The sequence below is a fragment of the Callorhinchus milii genome, unplaced genomic scaffold, assembly GCF_018977255.1.
Source record: "Callorhinchus milii isolate IMCB2004 unplaced genomic scaffold, IMCB_Cmil_1.0 Scaffold2, whole genome shotgun sequence".
Classification (NCBI taxonomy): Eukaryota; Metazoa; Chordata; class Chondrichthyes; order Chimaeriformes; family Callorhinchidae; genus Callorhinchus; species Callorhinchus milii.
This window is the reverse complement of record NW_024704743.1, coordinates 13244488-13263284: the sequence shown is the minus strand read 5'-3', so window position 1 is coordinate 13263284 and position 18797 is coordinate 13244488. Positions and strand designations below refer to the sequence as shown.

Below are 18797 nucleotides of genomic sequence, written 5' to 3'. Positions count from 1 at the left end.
CATAGAGATTGTTTACTGGTTTCACAGATAACCAGATGGAGCTTCTTCATCCATTTCCTACATGTTAATTCGGCCAAATTTTCCAAGGATTGCTGTACGGTGCAACACCATCCAGACTCAACCCATGATTGAGTAGTCTGATAACCCTGGATAGGTCTTCCAGTTTATTACCTCTTAACAATTTTATTTTGTCTTACATTTATTCTAAACAATATAACAGACATTTCAGACAGCATCAACATTTACTGAAACTTCCTATGAAAGACCATTTGCATTCAAGTTATATCAGTAAGGTTAAAAATATTGCATACAGGATATGCTAATATTTGTTAACTGAAGTCAATTCTGTGGTGTTAAATATATACACACACACACTTATAGGACTTGTGTGCAAATTAATATTTTCAAATATAAATATTCATACTTCACCAGGGAAATAGTTTCAATGTGGGTGGACTGAGAAACTAGTCGAGCTCAGAAGAGGAAAGGACTCACACCCAAAAGAGGAAGGGCGGACAGGTTTAACTATTGAAATTACTATGGAACAGAATGACCGGGGATACATGTGAGGTGGACCATACTGAAATTCATCAGGAAATGGCTGGACTTTTGGGAACAGAAGCAGTCGAAGGGTATAAGAAAGTTAGTTATTCTTCTAATTTTGCGGCTGGCCTGTTGGACGAGACCACAATAGCCTCTCTGAGACCTGTACATTACCATGTAAATGAATTGAGTACAATGTATAATTGTGCATTCCTACTCACGAGCAGGATAGTGAGTTTTCTAGGGCAATGTGTTCCATAAGAATGTCTGGACCAGAGACTGTATGTATACTGATAGGTACAAATACAACATATACATCAATTTTTAAAAAGCATTAAAGTTTTAAAGAAAAATAACAGGAAATGGCATTAAAGAGTGATTTAAGTATCTATAAAATCAGAAATATGCAAGGAGGATATTTGACTTGGTCAGTTAACACAAGTCTAGATCCATAACTGTAAAATTCAGAGGCTTAAGAGTTTAAACTGAAGTATTTCGATTTGGTAAATACATGGATCAGACTCTCTGATAAAGTGCCTAATTCTCAAATGCCTTTGAGGGGGACCTGAATCAATAATAATGAAGCAAGCAATGGCGTGGGGTGGATTAAGGGAGCCTGAGAGAATAGACTTGATGGGACAAATTGCCTCTTTCGTTTCAGTTTTTCTCTTGTGTTTTTTCTTCTAAATATGGTCAGATCAGAAATAACAGTATAAATATTTTTTAAAAAAAAACACATCACAGCACTTTGTTAAGCTGCAAATATAGATGCACAAGGTTTGCTACTGTACCATTTTAGATGTATTCAGTAAAAATCAGCCTCATGCATGAAATTTGTTACAACTTGGTCTCATTCTCGTCTCATTCATGCACCTTCCTAAGTGTTCTACATTTAAAAAAAAGCTTCAATCATCAATAGACGGTATAAACTTGGCATTTCACAATGTGTGTGCCAAAATTATTCTAGTCAATAAAAAAGATAAAGATAAGCAATGCCCAATTTTGTGTCCAATATTACTTCTGCATTGAGGATCTCCAGCTGGCAGTCAGTAAACAAGCCCAACAGATCAGTCTGAAACATTTAAGATAAGTATGACCGATATGAAGACTATTGAATTGATCTGGTTAGGAATCCACTTGAGCATCTGGGAGGACCGCACTAGACAAAGGTGGAAGGTATACTTTGAAGCATTGAAGGTACATTTGGAGATGTGTTCGAAATCAAATTTCAACTACATTTTTCTCAGTTTTAATGAGGCAGTATAAACCGAGAGAACCAGTTTCCACATTGCTTTGCATGCAAGATATCTGGCATCCTGCTAAAATCTGGTTTGTTCACAAAGATATTGGCTTGACATGCTCAATAAGTGATGGTGGAGAATCCCACTCAACCAATGGCAAAGGAGCTCCATTGTGAAAAAAAGGTAGCATCGTTAAACCAGAGTGCGTGTGGCAAAGACAGCAACAAAGATCAATAAAGCAGCATTTTACAAAAAGTAGCCTCTAAATCTGGCATTTTTCTACTCCCACAGTAATGCACAAGTATCCACACAATATTGTGTGTGGAAGGAGGAAGTGGGAATAGGAAATGCCATGACAATAACGTACTAATACACCCAGTAGTAAACATCTCCCAAAGACCACTTTTTAACCTGGATATCGAATAGCACAATTGATCAATTGTGAAATATTCAAATTTGTTTTCTTTAAAAAAAGCTTTAAATTTGGCACATAGAATACTGAGTGATTCTGTCCCTGCAGTCTCTGTATCAGAGCTTATTTACAGTAGAGTGTATCTGTCACCACCAATCCTCAACAAACTGTACAAAGTGCTTGCTTCTGAGGCTTCCCAGACTTCAGTGATCTTCAGGCCTTGCTTGTTAGCAGGAGCATGAACAGTGCAGTAGTGCAATGATTCGAACAGCAGAGTGCCATTTCTTCACAGGCCTGCAGATCCCATGCCACCTTACATCTTGGACACAACTCCCTGGCCTTACAATGGACATTTAATTCTGCTGGCCTTCAGCAGGTTTTCCCATCAAGCTAGCTCTCTCATTAAGAACTCCAACAGTATTTGCTTTGTAGACTGAAATTTGCAACGTTCTCCCTCATAGGGTGGCTAGAATCCTCGAGAAGGAGATGACAACCGTGAGCACTGTCTGTCCAGCACCAAATACTAGTGCCTCCAGTGGAGCCATTGTCTTCCCTGCCACCCTGTACACACCAGCAACTGCTGCACCTGTACAGAGAAAAAAATAAAATTACTTTCAGAGCAAAGTGGTGTTATTGCATTGAACAAAACAGGAGAGACATCAGACAATGTACCAAATGCCCTTTTATTCCCCCCCCCCCCCCCCGCCCCTCAAAAAATGAAGCACCCTTTCAGGAAGCAACTTCACTGCACATTTTCAAACAACCAACAACAACAAATTACATTTCTGAAGGACCTTTCACGTCGGAGGTTGAGGGGGAGTGGGGGGCATCCCAAGGCACTGGACAATCAACGATTTGGACTTTGGACATGAACTGGGGGGGGGTTGGATCAGGAGAGGTGGAGGGCAGGGAGAGTAGGAGGGTGACCGAAGCCTTGAAGGAAGCAAGGGACAACATCTGTTTCAAGGAACCAGAACGATTTTGCCAACAGATCAGCTTCCCGTCAGATACGCAAAGACTGCAAATATTGTTTTTCATACATCAGATTAAAATCCTCAGAATTGGATTACAAGAAGGCTACAACGCAAGAGGGCTACAAAGAGGTTGGAATTATGTCAATAATAATTTTCTGTGCTGTAAATTTCTAATAATACCTTGCATTTGATAACAGCGTCTTATCATATCATTGAGATTTCTTAAAACGCTTCACTGAAAAAACGTAGTGACTGTGTATTTTGTGGGTGAATGCAGCACCCAATTTGCGCACAACTATATCCTGCAAACAGCCACAGAGTGAGTGACCAAATTTTATTTGGGGGATTGTTGACCAGGACACTGGGATAAATTCCCTTCTCTTTTTGAATAGTGCCATGGCATATTCAATGTCTACCTGGAGAGGCAGACAGGACCTTAATTTAAAGTCTTCTCTGAAGGACAACACCTCAGACAATGCAACACACTCCAGCACTCAGTGGAGTGTCAGCCTGGAGTGGGAACTAAAGTTCCAATGTGCGGCTTGAACCCACAACTTCTGACAGAGTCGAGAGTGCTCCCAACTGAGTCAGACCGACACAATCTTAAGAGTTGCAAATAGTTTCAAAGCCGAAACTTGCCCGATAAAATACAAATTTTTTAATTTATAAAACTTCAAAAATCTATTGTTGTCTCTGCGAGTGGGACACCAAAAGCTATCCTCTCGAAACCCTCAAAATGCCACCATTATCCAATGAGAAGCCTCATGCAGCATTTTAAAAATTTGACATTTGTTTTACGGTAGAGTGGGATTGTGTACTGCATGCCATTTGAAAATTAATCTCCTCAAAGGTGTCACAGAAAAATTCCCAATGGGGCTACAGTGAGTGTGCAATACCCAACAATACCTGTAATTTAGCACCATTTGGCACTTTCATTCAGAAGACCGGATACCAACAGTCATTTAGGACTTTAACGCTGCTTTCATATCTAGTAACCTCTGTGTCTCACCTTACCCCTTTTCCTCTTTGAAGCATAGAATATTAGAGCATAGTAAACAGATGCCTCGGGTCATCCTTTGCACTAAGTCTAATTCCACTTTCCTGCACACTCTCTAACTTTACAGGGTATGAAGAAAGAAAAAAAAAACAGTCGCCTTGGACTGTCAGAGGCCTTGCAACTATTAACCCCCCTTTCTTTACAGTATAGTACAGTAGGTGTAGAGCACTAGAATTGCACAGATGTACATTTCCAGGCGAGTGGAATTGAATTGGATAGCTCTTTTCAAAGACCCAGCATGGACACGATGGGCTGAATGGCCTTTTTCTGTGCTGAGTAATTCTATGATACAGATGGAAACAGACATATAAGCTCACTCGTCCATGCTTCACACTCGATACAGCCCTCAACCCTCCTGATCCCTTCTACTATTTCTTTAGTTAGATTAGAACAGGGAGTTGTGCAGTTGTTTTAAATCAAGTTGGCACACAAAAACAGGTGGTACAGCTCAATATTCAGTGAATCACCAGAAGTCTATGTTTACTGCAGTGCACTGAAAGTAGTTCCAGTGCTTCGAGACGCTGGCCAGCCGGCATGAACTCCGCTATATAAATGTAAGTTATTGTTGCTGTTCTGTTGAGTCAGTGATGAAATTGGATAATATGCAACTTTTTAAAACGTCAAAAAATTGTTTATTAAAGATACCACATATGTTAAACTTTCAAACTGTTCCTTGCAAGGCATTAAGTTCAAAATATGCATTAAACATTAGGCTGGGTGTTCCACCTTCAAAATTATGAACTGCCATTAATGGATCATTTGATATCTGCCAATTTATTGGCACCTCCTTGTAAGATTTCTTTTACAGCAGATTTACTGATTCGTAAATCAGTTTGGTTTTTAACAACTTGATGTTTTTGTAATTACAAGCTCCAGTGATGCTTGTAACACAGAGCTTAGTTTCATTTATTATAAATCATATGTGTGGAAATTTTCACACCATCACACCCAAATCATTTGTTCCTCTTCCACAAAAACAACTATTACAAAATCTAAGCAGCTGCTTTAAATAAATTTGGGGGTGTAAAAATCACCTTCTTTTGCATACGAAAATATTGTCAGCAGATGGAACTCTTATGTTCCCTCATGGTTTGTGAAAACTAGCTTCATTTATGTATTTCTTTGCATTGGTACATGTCAGTATTATTCAATACAAAGAAACAACAGCTAGGAACTTCCAAATCAGATGAGTCAGGCGGCTGCAAAGTATAGAGTACAATAGGTGCTCTTCAACCGAACGTGTACATCCATAAATAGCATACGAAAATCTTGCAGCTTCAGCAGCTGAAAACCCAAGATTACCTTGATATGGCTCAAAATAGATGGTAAAGAGTTATAAGCTGGACCAATAGAAATGTGCGGGAGCACCTTTTCCCCTACAACGACCCTCGTCCGCTACAAACAACTCCTCGGGTATTAACCTTCCCACAAAGACCCCATGCCTCTCGCGCCATTTGCTTGACGCAGCTACTCTGGCTGGAGAGGCTCTGAGCGTGCATGCCGGCGCTGTGAATTTGGGGATCGAGGAAGCGGCGTGTGCGGGAAATCGACTTCTCTGGTGAGTAAATCTCCACAGGAAAAGCTGCTGCGTCACATACTGTGATGACTGTGATGAATTCTTGGTAAGTCCTGTATTATTCAAATTAAAATATTTAGTATTTGAAACATAACCACATTTTCAGGAAATACACACCTATAGTTTGAACCAGGGGTGATTCACTTTTTAGGTTGTACAATACAAACATGTCAAACTTGTTTGTAAATCCCGGGAAGAAGCCAAGGGGCAGCACGTCTTTTTCCATCTGTCCCTCAGATAGAATTGTACTCTCTCCAGATGACCTTTATGAAGGGGTGGGTGGGGGGGGCAGTTGTTATGCCACGTTTGCTATCACACAATTGACCATGTTTGCAAGTACACCATTGCTATTGTAGGTAGTAGCAAAATGTGTCTCTCAATAGCACCAATTAACCCATTGCAATTTTCCGCAAAATTTAACAAGCCACCCCCACCCAGCCCACCCCCCGCGTGATATCTGCAAAGTGCTCTGCGTTTTTGGGCGAACATTTCTGTACTTTTCTATTGGCCCAGGGTATAAGCTATCTACTTAAGAGTTGCTATATAAACTGCAGAAAAAGGAAGCTTATTGAGTAAACAGTACCATGGTGTTAAACTTTAGAGCCAGAAATACTGTCGAGCCAGTTGATCTCAAATAGACGGTCAGTGGACATAGTTGGCTTCAATTTTTCTGGGCTAGGAAGTCAATTTTAAATTGTAAGCCAGTCACTCATGCTGGAATGCGTGTGGACAGTCACTGGGCCTGGGTACCTGGGGTTGCTGGTGCCTGTGGAGACATTTGGCAGCTTAAGTCCCCTACCTTTGGAAAGAGGTGGTGGGGTGGGTGGGGCTAAAGCAGGAAAGTAAATTAATTTGCACAAAAGAAAGAAGTGTCCACATAGTGCAACTCTTGAAGTATTATCCATTATGCACCAAAAGAGAATTATATTCTAGTGTATTTTACTATCATAATAGATCTAGCAGATATTTGGAGGATAATGCAGATACAGACATTATTGAACATCACAGTTTACTCTATGAGGAAGAAACTGCAGACCTTAACAACTAAATCAAACTAGACCAACTACTTCAAACTATCCAAGACAGTTTTTATAATATTTTACGCAGCTCAAGTGATCATGAAATTACAACAAACTGTTGGGTAATTAGCAGACTGCTACAAGTTTAGCTGTTGTACAATTGTTGAATTTTTAATCGCTGTAAGCAGTGTTGTTTGTTCATGGCAACGCAGTGAAGTAACCCGTGTTGCAATATATTCTGTGAAGCACTTCAAGATGTCTCAATGCCTTAGCAAGAATATCAAATGCAAGGACTATTATTATGTGATTTTGATGGGAAGATTTCATGGCCTATTTCATTTGGTTGCTTAAGCTTCTTCTGAGTCAAATATGCAATACAAAGCTTAACATTTTTTGCCAATGTATGAACACGAGAATGCTTAGAAGCAAGTCCATAGTCATCATGGCTACATCCAGTATTTACTGACGAAGAATGAGTAGACTGCCTTTGTAAACTACTGTGAAGTGCTTAGAGATGTTATCCTCAATGCAGAGTTCTATATAAATGTAAGTTGTTGATATATCGATCCCTCACAGGGAAGTTGGTCTAGTGGAATTCATACTGTTCTGTACCACTCACAAGTTTAATTATCTCACAATTGCAATCGCAAAGCCTTTGCTTATACAGTACTGTATATTTGAAATGCAATAATTTATGGTAAATTAGTTTTCAAATAATTTTAAATGATTGAGCAGAGAGCACTTTAGAACTGTAAAGTAGACTTGGTTTTCCTCCAGAAAAGCATGCAGCTAGTGGATGAAATCCCACATTTACAGTCAATCTATAGTCCAAATCAGCAGTAACATACAAGTTGATTTTATTTTGTTGTAACTTAATTTACAGGAAAATATTTAGTGTTATCCTTAGTATGTCACAGTTTTTTTTAATGTGCTAAAAATACCAACCAAGTTTCAACAGCTCCACCCAACCATTTGCGAAGCAATAGGAAACACTGAACAGGAAATTACGGTTGCAGGCATCTGAAAATTCTACATATTATGTTAAAACTAGTGAATTTGTTTTTTTACAAAATGTGCTAATCGCATTTCCATATTAATTTAGTAAAAAAAATACTGTTCATAAAAGCTTAGTTGGCTGGGGCATAAAATTTGACCTGACACATAAATTTACTGTACAGATTGGGTATGTGGCTGTCCCATACTGTCAGAGCTGTTACCTGGAAATCTCAAAGCAACACAACTACAGTAGTTTGAAATATAAAAAGAAATGGGAACTCTTTTTATATTTGGGAACTATTTTTATTTTATTCTTTTAGGCACAAAAGAACAGGTCATAATATAACACCTGCATTTGATATAGTGCCTTATCAGGTCATTGAATTGGAGCTGCTCTACCTACAAAGATCATTGATAATGGAGTCCCTCTATATTACCAAACACAAAATACTGCAGATGCTGGAAATCTGAAAACAGAAGTCACTGGGAACACTCAGCAGGTCGGGCAGCAGCAATGGAGAAAGGAAAGTCAGTCAACTTTTCGGGTCCACGACCCTGCGTCAGAACCGTTCCGACGAAGAGTCATGGACCCGAAACGTTGACTCACTTTCCTTTCTCTGTAGCTGCTGCCTGACCTGATGAGTGTTCCCAGTGACTTCTGTTTTTGTTTGCCTCCATATTACTCTCTCCACTACGCAAAGAGTTTGAAAAATCTTTTTTCCCTGCAAATTCATCCCTTTCCCAGATTTGGCCAGCAAACATTCTCTTTTTCACTCGTTAGGAAACATCCTATAATTTTACCCCACTTTTAGAAAGTTTTTTTCTATATTTTCATAATTCTAAACCTTCAAATCCTTGATTCATTTGGATGATTTCCTCTATAGTCCGGAAAAAATACTGTATAAGGACTTTTACGTCATATATGGACTATTCTGTAATAAAATGCCACTAAATGGGAACTCAAAAAACATGCTACTTAGCACTTTCATGAATAAGACTTCCTCCACCTGCAAGGTTGCATATTCAGCTATTGAAACCAACTTATTTTACAGTACAAGTCAATTTAAACAGTTAATTTTATTCAATTCCTACAGTTTTAAAGGCACAAAAGAACAGATGTACTGCATAGAGCGGATCCCATTATAGTCCCCATCTCTGAATACTGGGCGATGACAGAATTGCACTTTCAGTAAAAAACAGGCATTCAGATAGGGTGGTCCTCGCTGGTTTGACAATTCCAATGCAACACTTTGGGCCACTTACACAGTAGTCAGATGAGCATTTCTGTTAAATCACACAATAAATGACACAGCATGTTGCTAATCTAGTCTAATCATAGTTTGCCAAATCTAGGGAGCCGATGACAAAAGTTCTAAAATCTGAGTGAATAACCCTAACAACGGCATCAGAAAGCAGTAAAACTTTGGCACGCTGGCCAGTCAGTGCTATCAACCATCGCAAGCTGTTCAGAAGCAGCACTCCCATTACCTGCACTAACCAGCTCTGTGCACTCCAGTTCTCTGGACAGGCAGCACCAATCAGCAGTGGGTGAATTCCCCGCTCAATGGCAACCTCATCCAGGACCTGGATGTGGCAAAAAAAAACACCACATTTAAACAACCCAATAATTTGTTTGTATATAAATGTAAGATGCCACTTCAACAGCACAACTTTTGCTTAAGTATTTTTTTTCTGTTTAATCAGAGGTAGTATTGTCACTTTCTGGTGCCGGGCTATAGGTGGTGAGATAATGCAAATGGCACAGATAAACCATGGACACTAAATGTAGTTACGACCATATTCTTCAGAAAAGAAAGGATAATTACATTATGAAGAATTTGCCATTTTAAAAACAAAATTCTGGTCAATAATTATAATAATAATAATCTATCCATTTGATATAGCACCTTATCACATCTTCAAGACTTCTCAAAGCCCTTCACAGAATATACTGTAAAGTGAATTGCCTGTGTATTTTGTGGGCAAAATAAGTTCAAGCATATGTTCTTCAATACAATTCTACTGAAAGTGCAAGAGAAGCATAAGGTCAGGAATTGAAGAAATGCTATTAGTGGTCATTCTTGATTTACATAAAAATGCTTCTCAAAAGCTGCAATAATTCAGAAAAACTTAGATGTCTGAAAGGCAGGCCAAGATAATTTGTCTGAAAGGATTTTTGGAAAGCAGAGAGGTAGTAATCGAAAAGATAGAGGGTTCATGGTTAAAAACATGTGTCTGAGATGCATTGGAGAAGTGGGACACAAGCAGAACCAGAGAGAAGAGTAGAGAGCACAGGCTTGGGTGTATGCTGATCATACAGATAGGAGGTGGTAAGGAGGAGGAACTGCAAACTTTAAGCATCACCAAGATTAATGTGTCTTATTGTAAGAGTTCAAATGGAACAAATAAGTTCCATTTAATGCTTACTACAGGTTAATCCTGTTATAAATGGTCATCTGGATCCAATATCTCAAACAATCTCTGTCTATACCTCAACTGGAATTGAATGAGAAACTGAGCATCAATAAGGGCAATCTATCATTTCAACAGCGAAGCCCATGGTTGCCAACTTGGATGGAAGGATGTGAAACGTCATCCAACATATTTTCACCAAAATGAATATTAATGACCTGAAGGTGATGCTCCATCCTCAAACACTATCTTCAACCCAGCATCAGCAGGTTACATAAAGCAAATGTTGGTTCACCATGCATCTGCTCAAACATCGAGACAAATCGTACTACTTTCACTTCTTCCTGAAAGTTTCACCCCTTGAAATGCATTGACTTGCCATTATCTACATGAGATTATCAAACAGCTTAAATTTGAAAAATGCATCAGTATTTCAGTTGATCCTTACTTATTTTTCATTCAGCCATTTCATTGCACCAAACTTTTCTGATTAAGTCTATTACATAGCATTGGAAGTGAAATGTTAAAATTACCCAAAGAACAAACACACAGAGTATTCACAAAGTCCTGCTACACCATTCCCCCCCACCCCCCATTTTGCTTCTTACAATTAATTTTATTTTCTGTTGCAAATGAGTCGCGTGTAACAATACCAGTAACTTCCTCGTCACTCCATCCATGATACAGACATTATCTGCCACGAAAATGAAAGTGTTCACATTGATCCTCTGAATGTCTAAATAAAATTAAACATTTGTACTGAATACAATTAAGTACTTCTAAATACAATTATCATTCTTCCACATGTTTCAGTTGTTAGTCAGTTCACTGTAGAAAACTAACATGGAGGTAACAGGTCTTTGTGAACACCCTATATTTAAAAAATAAAAGTTACAAAAAAAAACTATTAACATTCTTTGTCTATCAGCGCAATTAGTTGTTGTTACTGCTGCCTAAGAAAAAACACTTCACGTGTTTCAAATTTTGAGAAACAAAATTCTACTCAAATATCTTCACTTCCAACGCTTTGCAAGAAAGAGCTGTATCATCATGTGTATATATAGAACTCAAATGTTTTCAACCCCTTCCAAACACAGTTCAATAAATATACCCTACAACTACAACCTACTTTGATCATTAAAGAAATGTCAATACTGTACTACAGATAAAAGCAATATACTGATTGCATAAGGTTTGCTTTGCATTCATGCACATGTGCTACATGTGGATTCATATGCCATGAATAGAGTAACATTTTCAAGATCAATGCATCTGCATTGCAGTACACTAATCAACTAGCATTATAGGATTATACAAACAGAAGTAGACCATTTAGCCTGCTGAGATTATTTCACCAATTTATTAGATCATGGCATATTTTTTAAACCCAGTTTTCAGCCTTTTATTCAATTCTTTTAATACCCCATACTTCCTGAGTACTATATTTATATATTTTTCTTTAGTCAATGAGGAGTGAATCACTTGTTAAATTATCTATGGCAAAGCTGAGCATTTCAGACACATTGCAATAGTAGTCCAATATGTTATATTTTTTAAATAAATACTAGCCTTTTTCAGCACAATTAGAAACTAACTATTCGCAATCAGAATCAAAATACTGTAACATTGATGCATAACTTGATGTAAATGTATTTGTCAAGAAGTCAAATTTAAGCTGCATGAAATTGGTTTCTTCCTTGTAAGTTTTAAATAGTTCACTCCATAGAAATATGTTCAGACAGTCCAAGGGAAAATATATAATCAATTGAACACAAAATTGCTGTAAATGTCACTCTACAATTCAATATAAATCAATATTGAATGCTTTTCAGCTTTAGTGCAATGCTGGGAGAGTGATACATTGTCGGAGGTGCCATCCTTCGAACGAGATGTTAATGATCCCATGGCACTATTCAAAATGAAAAGGTGTCCTGGCCATCAACCACCCAAATAAAATTGGTCATTCGCTTCATGGCTGTTTGTGGGATAGTGCTGTGAGAAAATTCATCTACACAACCAGTCCATTTTATAATAAATCCTGGGAAGTGCATGGGGACGTTACAGCATGATTTGACAGACAACAGACTTGCTGTCTTGGGACAACTGCTGTAGGTGGTACCTGGAGTTCATATTTGTGAACACACACACACTTAGTACTTATCTTGTCTGATATGCAGAGCTGCTGCTGAAGCTCCACACTGTCAATTTGTGGAGTCACTGCTACGGGTAAAGGTGTGCATTTGAAATGTGTGTAGGAGGATGGTGGCAATGCTCTCAAGCATTTCATGCTGAGTTGTACTAACACAATACACACCAAGAAGTGCCTGGTACCAGCTAGTTATCTACCAAATCTTCAAACCTGAGGTAATTAATGTTTAACAATCAACTACTGACTATTCGTGGGTGCTGGGAAGACATAAGAGGGTAAATGGGGCTGTTAGGCTGAGTTGGCTCCAGGTGACGATCATCTGCATTGTTCTTGGTACGCTGGTTCTTGAGCCAGGCAGATCCGTGCTGCAGCAGGTTTTTTATTGAACCAACTGTACTCTACAACCTATTCCCATTGTAGCAGCACCATACTGTACATTGCAGCTCACAATAACTCAATACATCACCACAAAATGTACAGCAACCACAACCATTCCACGATCCATCAAGGTAAGCTGATTCAGAAGAGTTTTGTACCCATTCCTTTTATGTGGAACACTTGAACAGCAGAAGGCACAATTGAATTTGTAGTTTATGTCATCAGTTTTCATCCACAAAGAGATCCAAAGATGCAAGTAAACCTGTTACCATTTAATGCAAGGCTGAAAGGTTTATTTGCTTTTCAAACATACTGTACTTACTGGTGATCATTCCTCCAGTGATGGACGCCAGAAAGCCGATGACTATGGCTATCACAGATATGACTCTGCCTTGCTTGTGCCGCTGTAGCATTACAAACATCAGCAGGCCCACAGCACCATGGATAAAGAGAGAAGAGAAGAGGGCCCAAAGAAAAACCCAGTACCACATCTCTGTAAAGAATCACAATAATTAGATGTATAATCATTCCAAAACATTCCAGACACTGTATTTTACACATAAAATTATTTCTATTGTTGCCCTCCAATTTCTTGCCTTCTCCTTCCTCTGAAGGCATTGGATTTTTTTCTCCCTTTTCTAATCGGGTAATCATTTGTCAACCTTCACAGTGAATGTTGCCAGGGCATTCAATCATGGGGGCATCACAGCTAACACTAATTATGTCCTCAAATAAAGAAACCTTGCTGATTTTTCCTTCCCTAACCCACGGTCATTTAAGCCAATTGCAACGTTCCAAAAGTTACAGTAGATTCCAACCTGCAGCCTCGAAGTCTTGTATGTATACACATGTGTGACATGTTTGCAGAAAGCCAGCCAGCTCCACTGGCAACTAGGATGCTTCAAATCACGGGGCTGCGCTTCATATCAATCAAAACATCAAAACAAACCAATCGCATGTTGAACATCCAGATACATTGGAACATTCCACAAAGGATAACTTTCTGAAGAAGTGCCTCTATAGTCAATGTGCCATCATGCTGAAAAGGGGAGCTGGTTAAAATTGTCATTTTCATCTTATACATGGTATCCATGTGTCCAGCCTAGCAAACTAAAGATTCAGTGAAACATTTCAGCATTTGACATAGCAGAGTCAGTATCTTCATCTCCAGATCACCACCAGCATGACCAAATCAAACGCATATATGCAATACAACCCCAGATCCACAGTAGACTTGATGACAAGTGGAATTTGAAGTTTGTGATCCAGAGGTAACACAATTCTCCTTTGATGTGATTATACACAGTCACATTATGATGTACCGGAGTGCGGCACCATTAAGCAGTACTAAGGCAGTTTCACTTGTGCTATCATGGTTTCGCTCATCCAAAATAATAGTAACCAGGTTTTTCCCAAAATTCGGTGGCGTTCCAGCAAACATGCAGCCTGTTTTCAACACATTTCAATTTATCCACCAGTCTTTAATGAAGCATCATACGTGAAACAACCATTTGGTTCCTTCGACACAACCAACCAATGCAATCCTGGATTCCAACAATCCACTTAATCTATTAAAGTAATAATAATAATAAATGTAATTTTGAATAGTTATGTGGATTTTGAATAGTTATGTGGATTATTTGTGACAAGTGTGTATTCAGTATTCAGAAGAAATAATAATAATAATAATTTGTCTTATAGAATCACAGTTATTTTTGGTGAGAAATCAGTCACAATAATCACTCTACAATAATCCTATACATCAAATATATATTAAATAATAACAAAAATGTACATCACCCTGATCTTTACAAAAACTAAAGTACAGTGCAATCACTTTAATGAGAAAGGTACTTTCTTCAGGGATCCAAGTATTGTGCTCCCACCCATCCGTGATACATAGTAGTCTCTCCCCCAACCCTAGCTAACAAGGAATACAATAAAAAAATTATCTTGCCAATGATACCCAAATGAAATACGATTCACCGAGATCACCATCTGAGAATAATGTCATTGTTACACAAACAGCGCCTTGTGACGTTCTCCCGACGTGAAAGGCACCGTACAAATATTTTTTTTTGTATTGTAAATCACTGTATTTTTAGGCAAAAGTGTGGCACGGAATTGGTAGGAGTGGGGTAAAGAGAAAAAAAATACCCAAACTGCAAATAAATCCAGTGAGACAAAGTAATGTATCACTGTCCTATTTTAGGATACTATAACATTGTCAGCATGAACATGAACCATCTAATATGTGACTGAAAGCAGTTCTTGATTTTAATTCTTGGTAAAAAATAAAACTATTCTTTGGTGGAGATGCTTTTCACACCTTTCCCTCATTCTTCATAAGGATTGTTTTTGGAAAATAAAAAGTGGCAAAAGTCTTGGAGAAAGTAGTTTGCTTCATCCTTTTTAAACTGAGAAACGATTCACAATGTCAGAGGACAAGGGTTATAACCTCGGCCAATAGAAAAGTGTGGGCTGTATATTCCACTACAATGTGTCTTGTCCGCTACAAACTCGTCATAAATGTAGTTTCTGGCCCTCGGGATATTACTGTGGGCAGAGAGGCTCCGGACTTGCATTCGCAGTGTGGTACAAGCGGCAAATGGGGTACACTCGGAGGCCCCGCTGTTGTGATTGTGTGTGTGTGTTTGTCTCTATATGAGTGTGTCTATGTCTCTTCTGTATGTGTGGGTTTATGAGTCTCTCTGTGTGAATGTGTGTCTCTCTGTGGGTGTGTATATATATATATATCTTTGTATCCCGGTGTGTCTTTCTTTCTCTCTCTCTCTCTCTCTCTGAGAATATGTCTCTGAGTCTCTCTGTGTGACTGTGTGTGTCCTCCCCGGGTCTCTGAATGTGTGTGTGTGTCTCTCTGGGTCTGTGTGCGATGCCAGCCTGATAGGTAGGCGGTGGTGAGCGCCTGTAGCTTCCTGCCCCCACAAACAAATGGCCACCCAGTTTTTAATAAGGCAATTAATATTTTTCTTGTAACAATCTAATGTGTTATTTCCTCATATTTAGCTTTTATCAATAAAAAATGTAGCAGTAAAATGTACCTCAATAGGACCAATCAACCCCAGCAATTTCCTGGCAAAATTTAGCAAAGCCTCCGCAATTTCCCGCAAGATTTGTAAAGCGCTCCACAATTTTTGCACAAACGTCCACACTTTTCTATTGGCCCAGGTTATAAAACTCTGAAGTTGGAGCAATGGGGAACAAAACATGAAATAAGCAGATTGTTTTTTAAAATCATCTCTGTCACCTTTCACCAAATTACTGACTGTGCTTTGAGTGCTGTATATGGCAGGTCATAAAATCTGTTTTCCTCTTACACATAAGCAGTGCCCTTATCAATTGGCTATCGCGTTTCACCCACAAAATATACAGTTAATTCACTTTACAGTATATTCTTTGAAGCACTTTGAGACATCTCAACAATAAGCAACATATCAAATGCAAGCAATATTGTTATTATTCAGCATTGCTCTAATACTACAGCTGCTAAATAATCACTGCTTAGTGAGTTTCCCATGAACATGAAGCAATAAATTCTTCTTGTTGCAGAGCCACAATAACTAACCAAGTTTAATATCCATGTACTATACATAACTGGTATGTCCTTGGCTGATATTGCATCCTATTGTTCTTGTTACTCTTGGTGTATGGTATGATAGCTGTGTTCGGGTATGCAGAAAGGCTGAGTACAACCAGACTGTAATCTGGTGAGTGAGTTTCACATTAACCTCCACCCATTTGCTGTGATAACTTCACTGCGACAGAATGTGTCCAACATTTGCCAGTGCAGATATGTGGTCTTGATGAGTAAGTGAATGATTCTCAACGAGCACAGAATAAACAAACAAAACGCCTTCCTCAAAACATCCACGTTCAAATATACTTTGTCCCAAATGATTAAATAGCTTATGCACTTGCTGTTCTTTGAACTGCTGAGTATAGTATCCATGAGTTAAATATATCCAGTAAAATATATCCCGGTGATCACTTCTGGCCTAATCAAATGGACTCAAATGGATAAGTAAGACCCAAATGCTGGACACTGACAGTTCCAACATCAAAGTATCCAACAGCTAAGGTAACCTGTTTAGCAAGGGAATATTGGAATCACTTGATCCTCTGTAGTGGTCTTGGCAGCCCAGTTCCTAAACCCTTACCATAGCTTTGATATCTCCCATCTGGATTTCTCAAATGCAATCCTCACTGATCTTCCCAGCTCCACCATCCATAAACTCTTAACTTATCCAAAACTCTGCTACCTGTATCCTCACCCGCACCAAACTCCACACGCCTAAAATCCCATTCCTCACCAGGTTCCACTGTTTTCCAGCCGACTGACTTCAAAGTCCTCAATCACAAATCTCTTCAAGCCCTAACACCTCCCTATCTATCTGATAGTAATAACCCTTGATTTAGTAGAATGCTTTATCTCAAAGCACATCACAGGAATCACGATAAAATGGATTGACCGTATTCGTAGGCTAACACGGCAGCACATCTGTGTACAGCAAAATCTCACAAACAGCCATTTTGAATAGTGCCAAAAGATGCTTAACATCCACCTGAACAGACAGGCGGAACCTCAGTTTAACTTCTCATCTGAAATACGGCACCTCGACAACGCAACACACGCATAGCATTGCATGAGTGTGTCAGCTCAGTCTCATCCTATCCCACTCCGCTGCTCACTCCCGACGGTCTGCGCATCCCATACCCACCCTATCTACACCACCGCTGACAGTCGAGCTTTCAGATTCTATGTCCCTAACCTCTGGATCTCCCACCCTATACCCGATCCCCACGCTCCCTCTTCACGTGTCTTCACGTCCAGCCTTAAAACCTATCTTTTTGACCCAGCCTATAGTTTTCTCCCCCTTCCCAGCTCATATCCAACCCCGTCAGTAAAGCAATCTGAGACGTGATCCTAAGTGAAGGGTGCTATTTTAATATAAATTGTTGTCGGTGTAAACCAAGCAGGTCCACAGGCCTTCAAGTGACTATAAATGACAGATCAGCACTCTCTCGCTCTTCTCCCATCCCCCGGCTCTTTCTCTCTCTGTCAGTCTCCCACTCTCCCCTCTCTCTTCCCACCCTCCCCCAGGTCTCTCTCTCCACCCTCCCCCCACCCAAGTCTCCCCACACCCCCCACTGCCATCTCTCTCTACCCCCCCATCCCAGTCTCTACCACCCCCCCACCTCCTCCCCCCAGGTTTCTCTCCCTCACCAGGGTCTCTCACCGCCCCCTGGGTCTTCCCCTCCCCCCAACCAGGTCTCTCCCCCCTCACCCCGTGTCTCTCACAAGTGTCTTCCCCCCATCCCCGGTGTCTCTCCTCACCCCCCGGGTCTCTCCCCCCAGATCTCTCTCTCAGCCCAACCACCCCCGGCTCTCTCTCTCCTCCCCTCCCGGTAGTCTCTGTCGTCGTTGTCTGCCCGAGTCTCCCCCACCCGGGTCTCCCTGTCTCCCCGGCGCCCCCACCCGGGTCTCCCTGTCTCCCCGCCCCCCACCCGGGTCTCCCTGTCTCCCCGGCCCCCCACCCGGGTCTCCCTGTCTCCCCGGCGCCCCTCCCCCGGGGTTGGGAGCCTCACTTACCGGTGAAGTGCTGCAGGGTGCCGTGTGCCCACAGGCTCAGCACCTGCTGGACCCTCAGGTTGATGGAGTAGTCGCTGGCGGCCATGGCTGAGGGGGACGCTGCTACTACTGGTGCAGGCGGCCGGCATCGGGCTGCGAGGAGCGGGGCGGCTGGAGGCGGACAGAGAGAGCGCGAGGCTGAGGCTGAGGCCGGCACCAGGCCCGAGCCCCGGCCCCGCCCCCGCCCCAGGCTGTGAGGGCGGGGCCAACACTGACGCGTGACGTTTGTCCTGTGCTGAGCTCACAATATGAACCGTAATAATGATCAGAGCCTCAGCACAGCAGCGAGTCTCCGCACGGCCCCGCCCATACGGCCCCGCCCACACAGCCGGCCCCGCCCACATAGCCCGGCCCCGCCCACACAGCCCGGCCCCGCCCACACAGCCCAGC

The 18797-nt window shown here is 40.7% G+C and overlaps 1 protein-coding gene across 1 annotated transcript; it reads right to left on the bottom strand.

The window, feature by feature from the left end:
- Positions 1-391: 391 nt before the first annotated feature.
- On the bottom strand, positions 392-18572 carry tmem170b (transmembrane protein 170B). The gene is made up of 3 exons (XM_007906381.2): positions 18369-18572; positions 13080-13250; positions 392-2782 (listed from the first exon to the last, which is right to left on the bottom strand). Exons 1-3 carry the CDS (start codon positions 18451-18453, stop codon positions 2652-2654), a joined length of 387 nt encoding a protein of 128 aa, XP_007904572.1. The 5' UTR covers positions 18454-18572; the 3' UTR covers positions 392-2651.
- Positions 18573-18797: the final 225 nt, after the last annotated feature.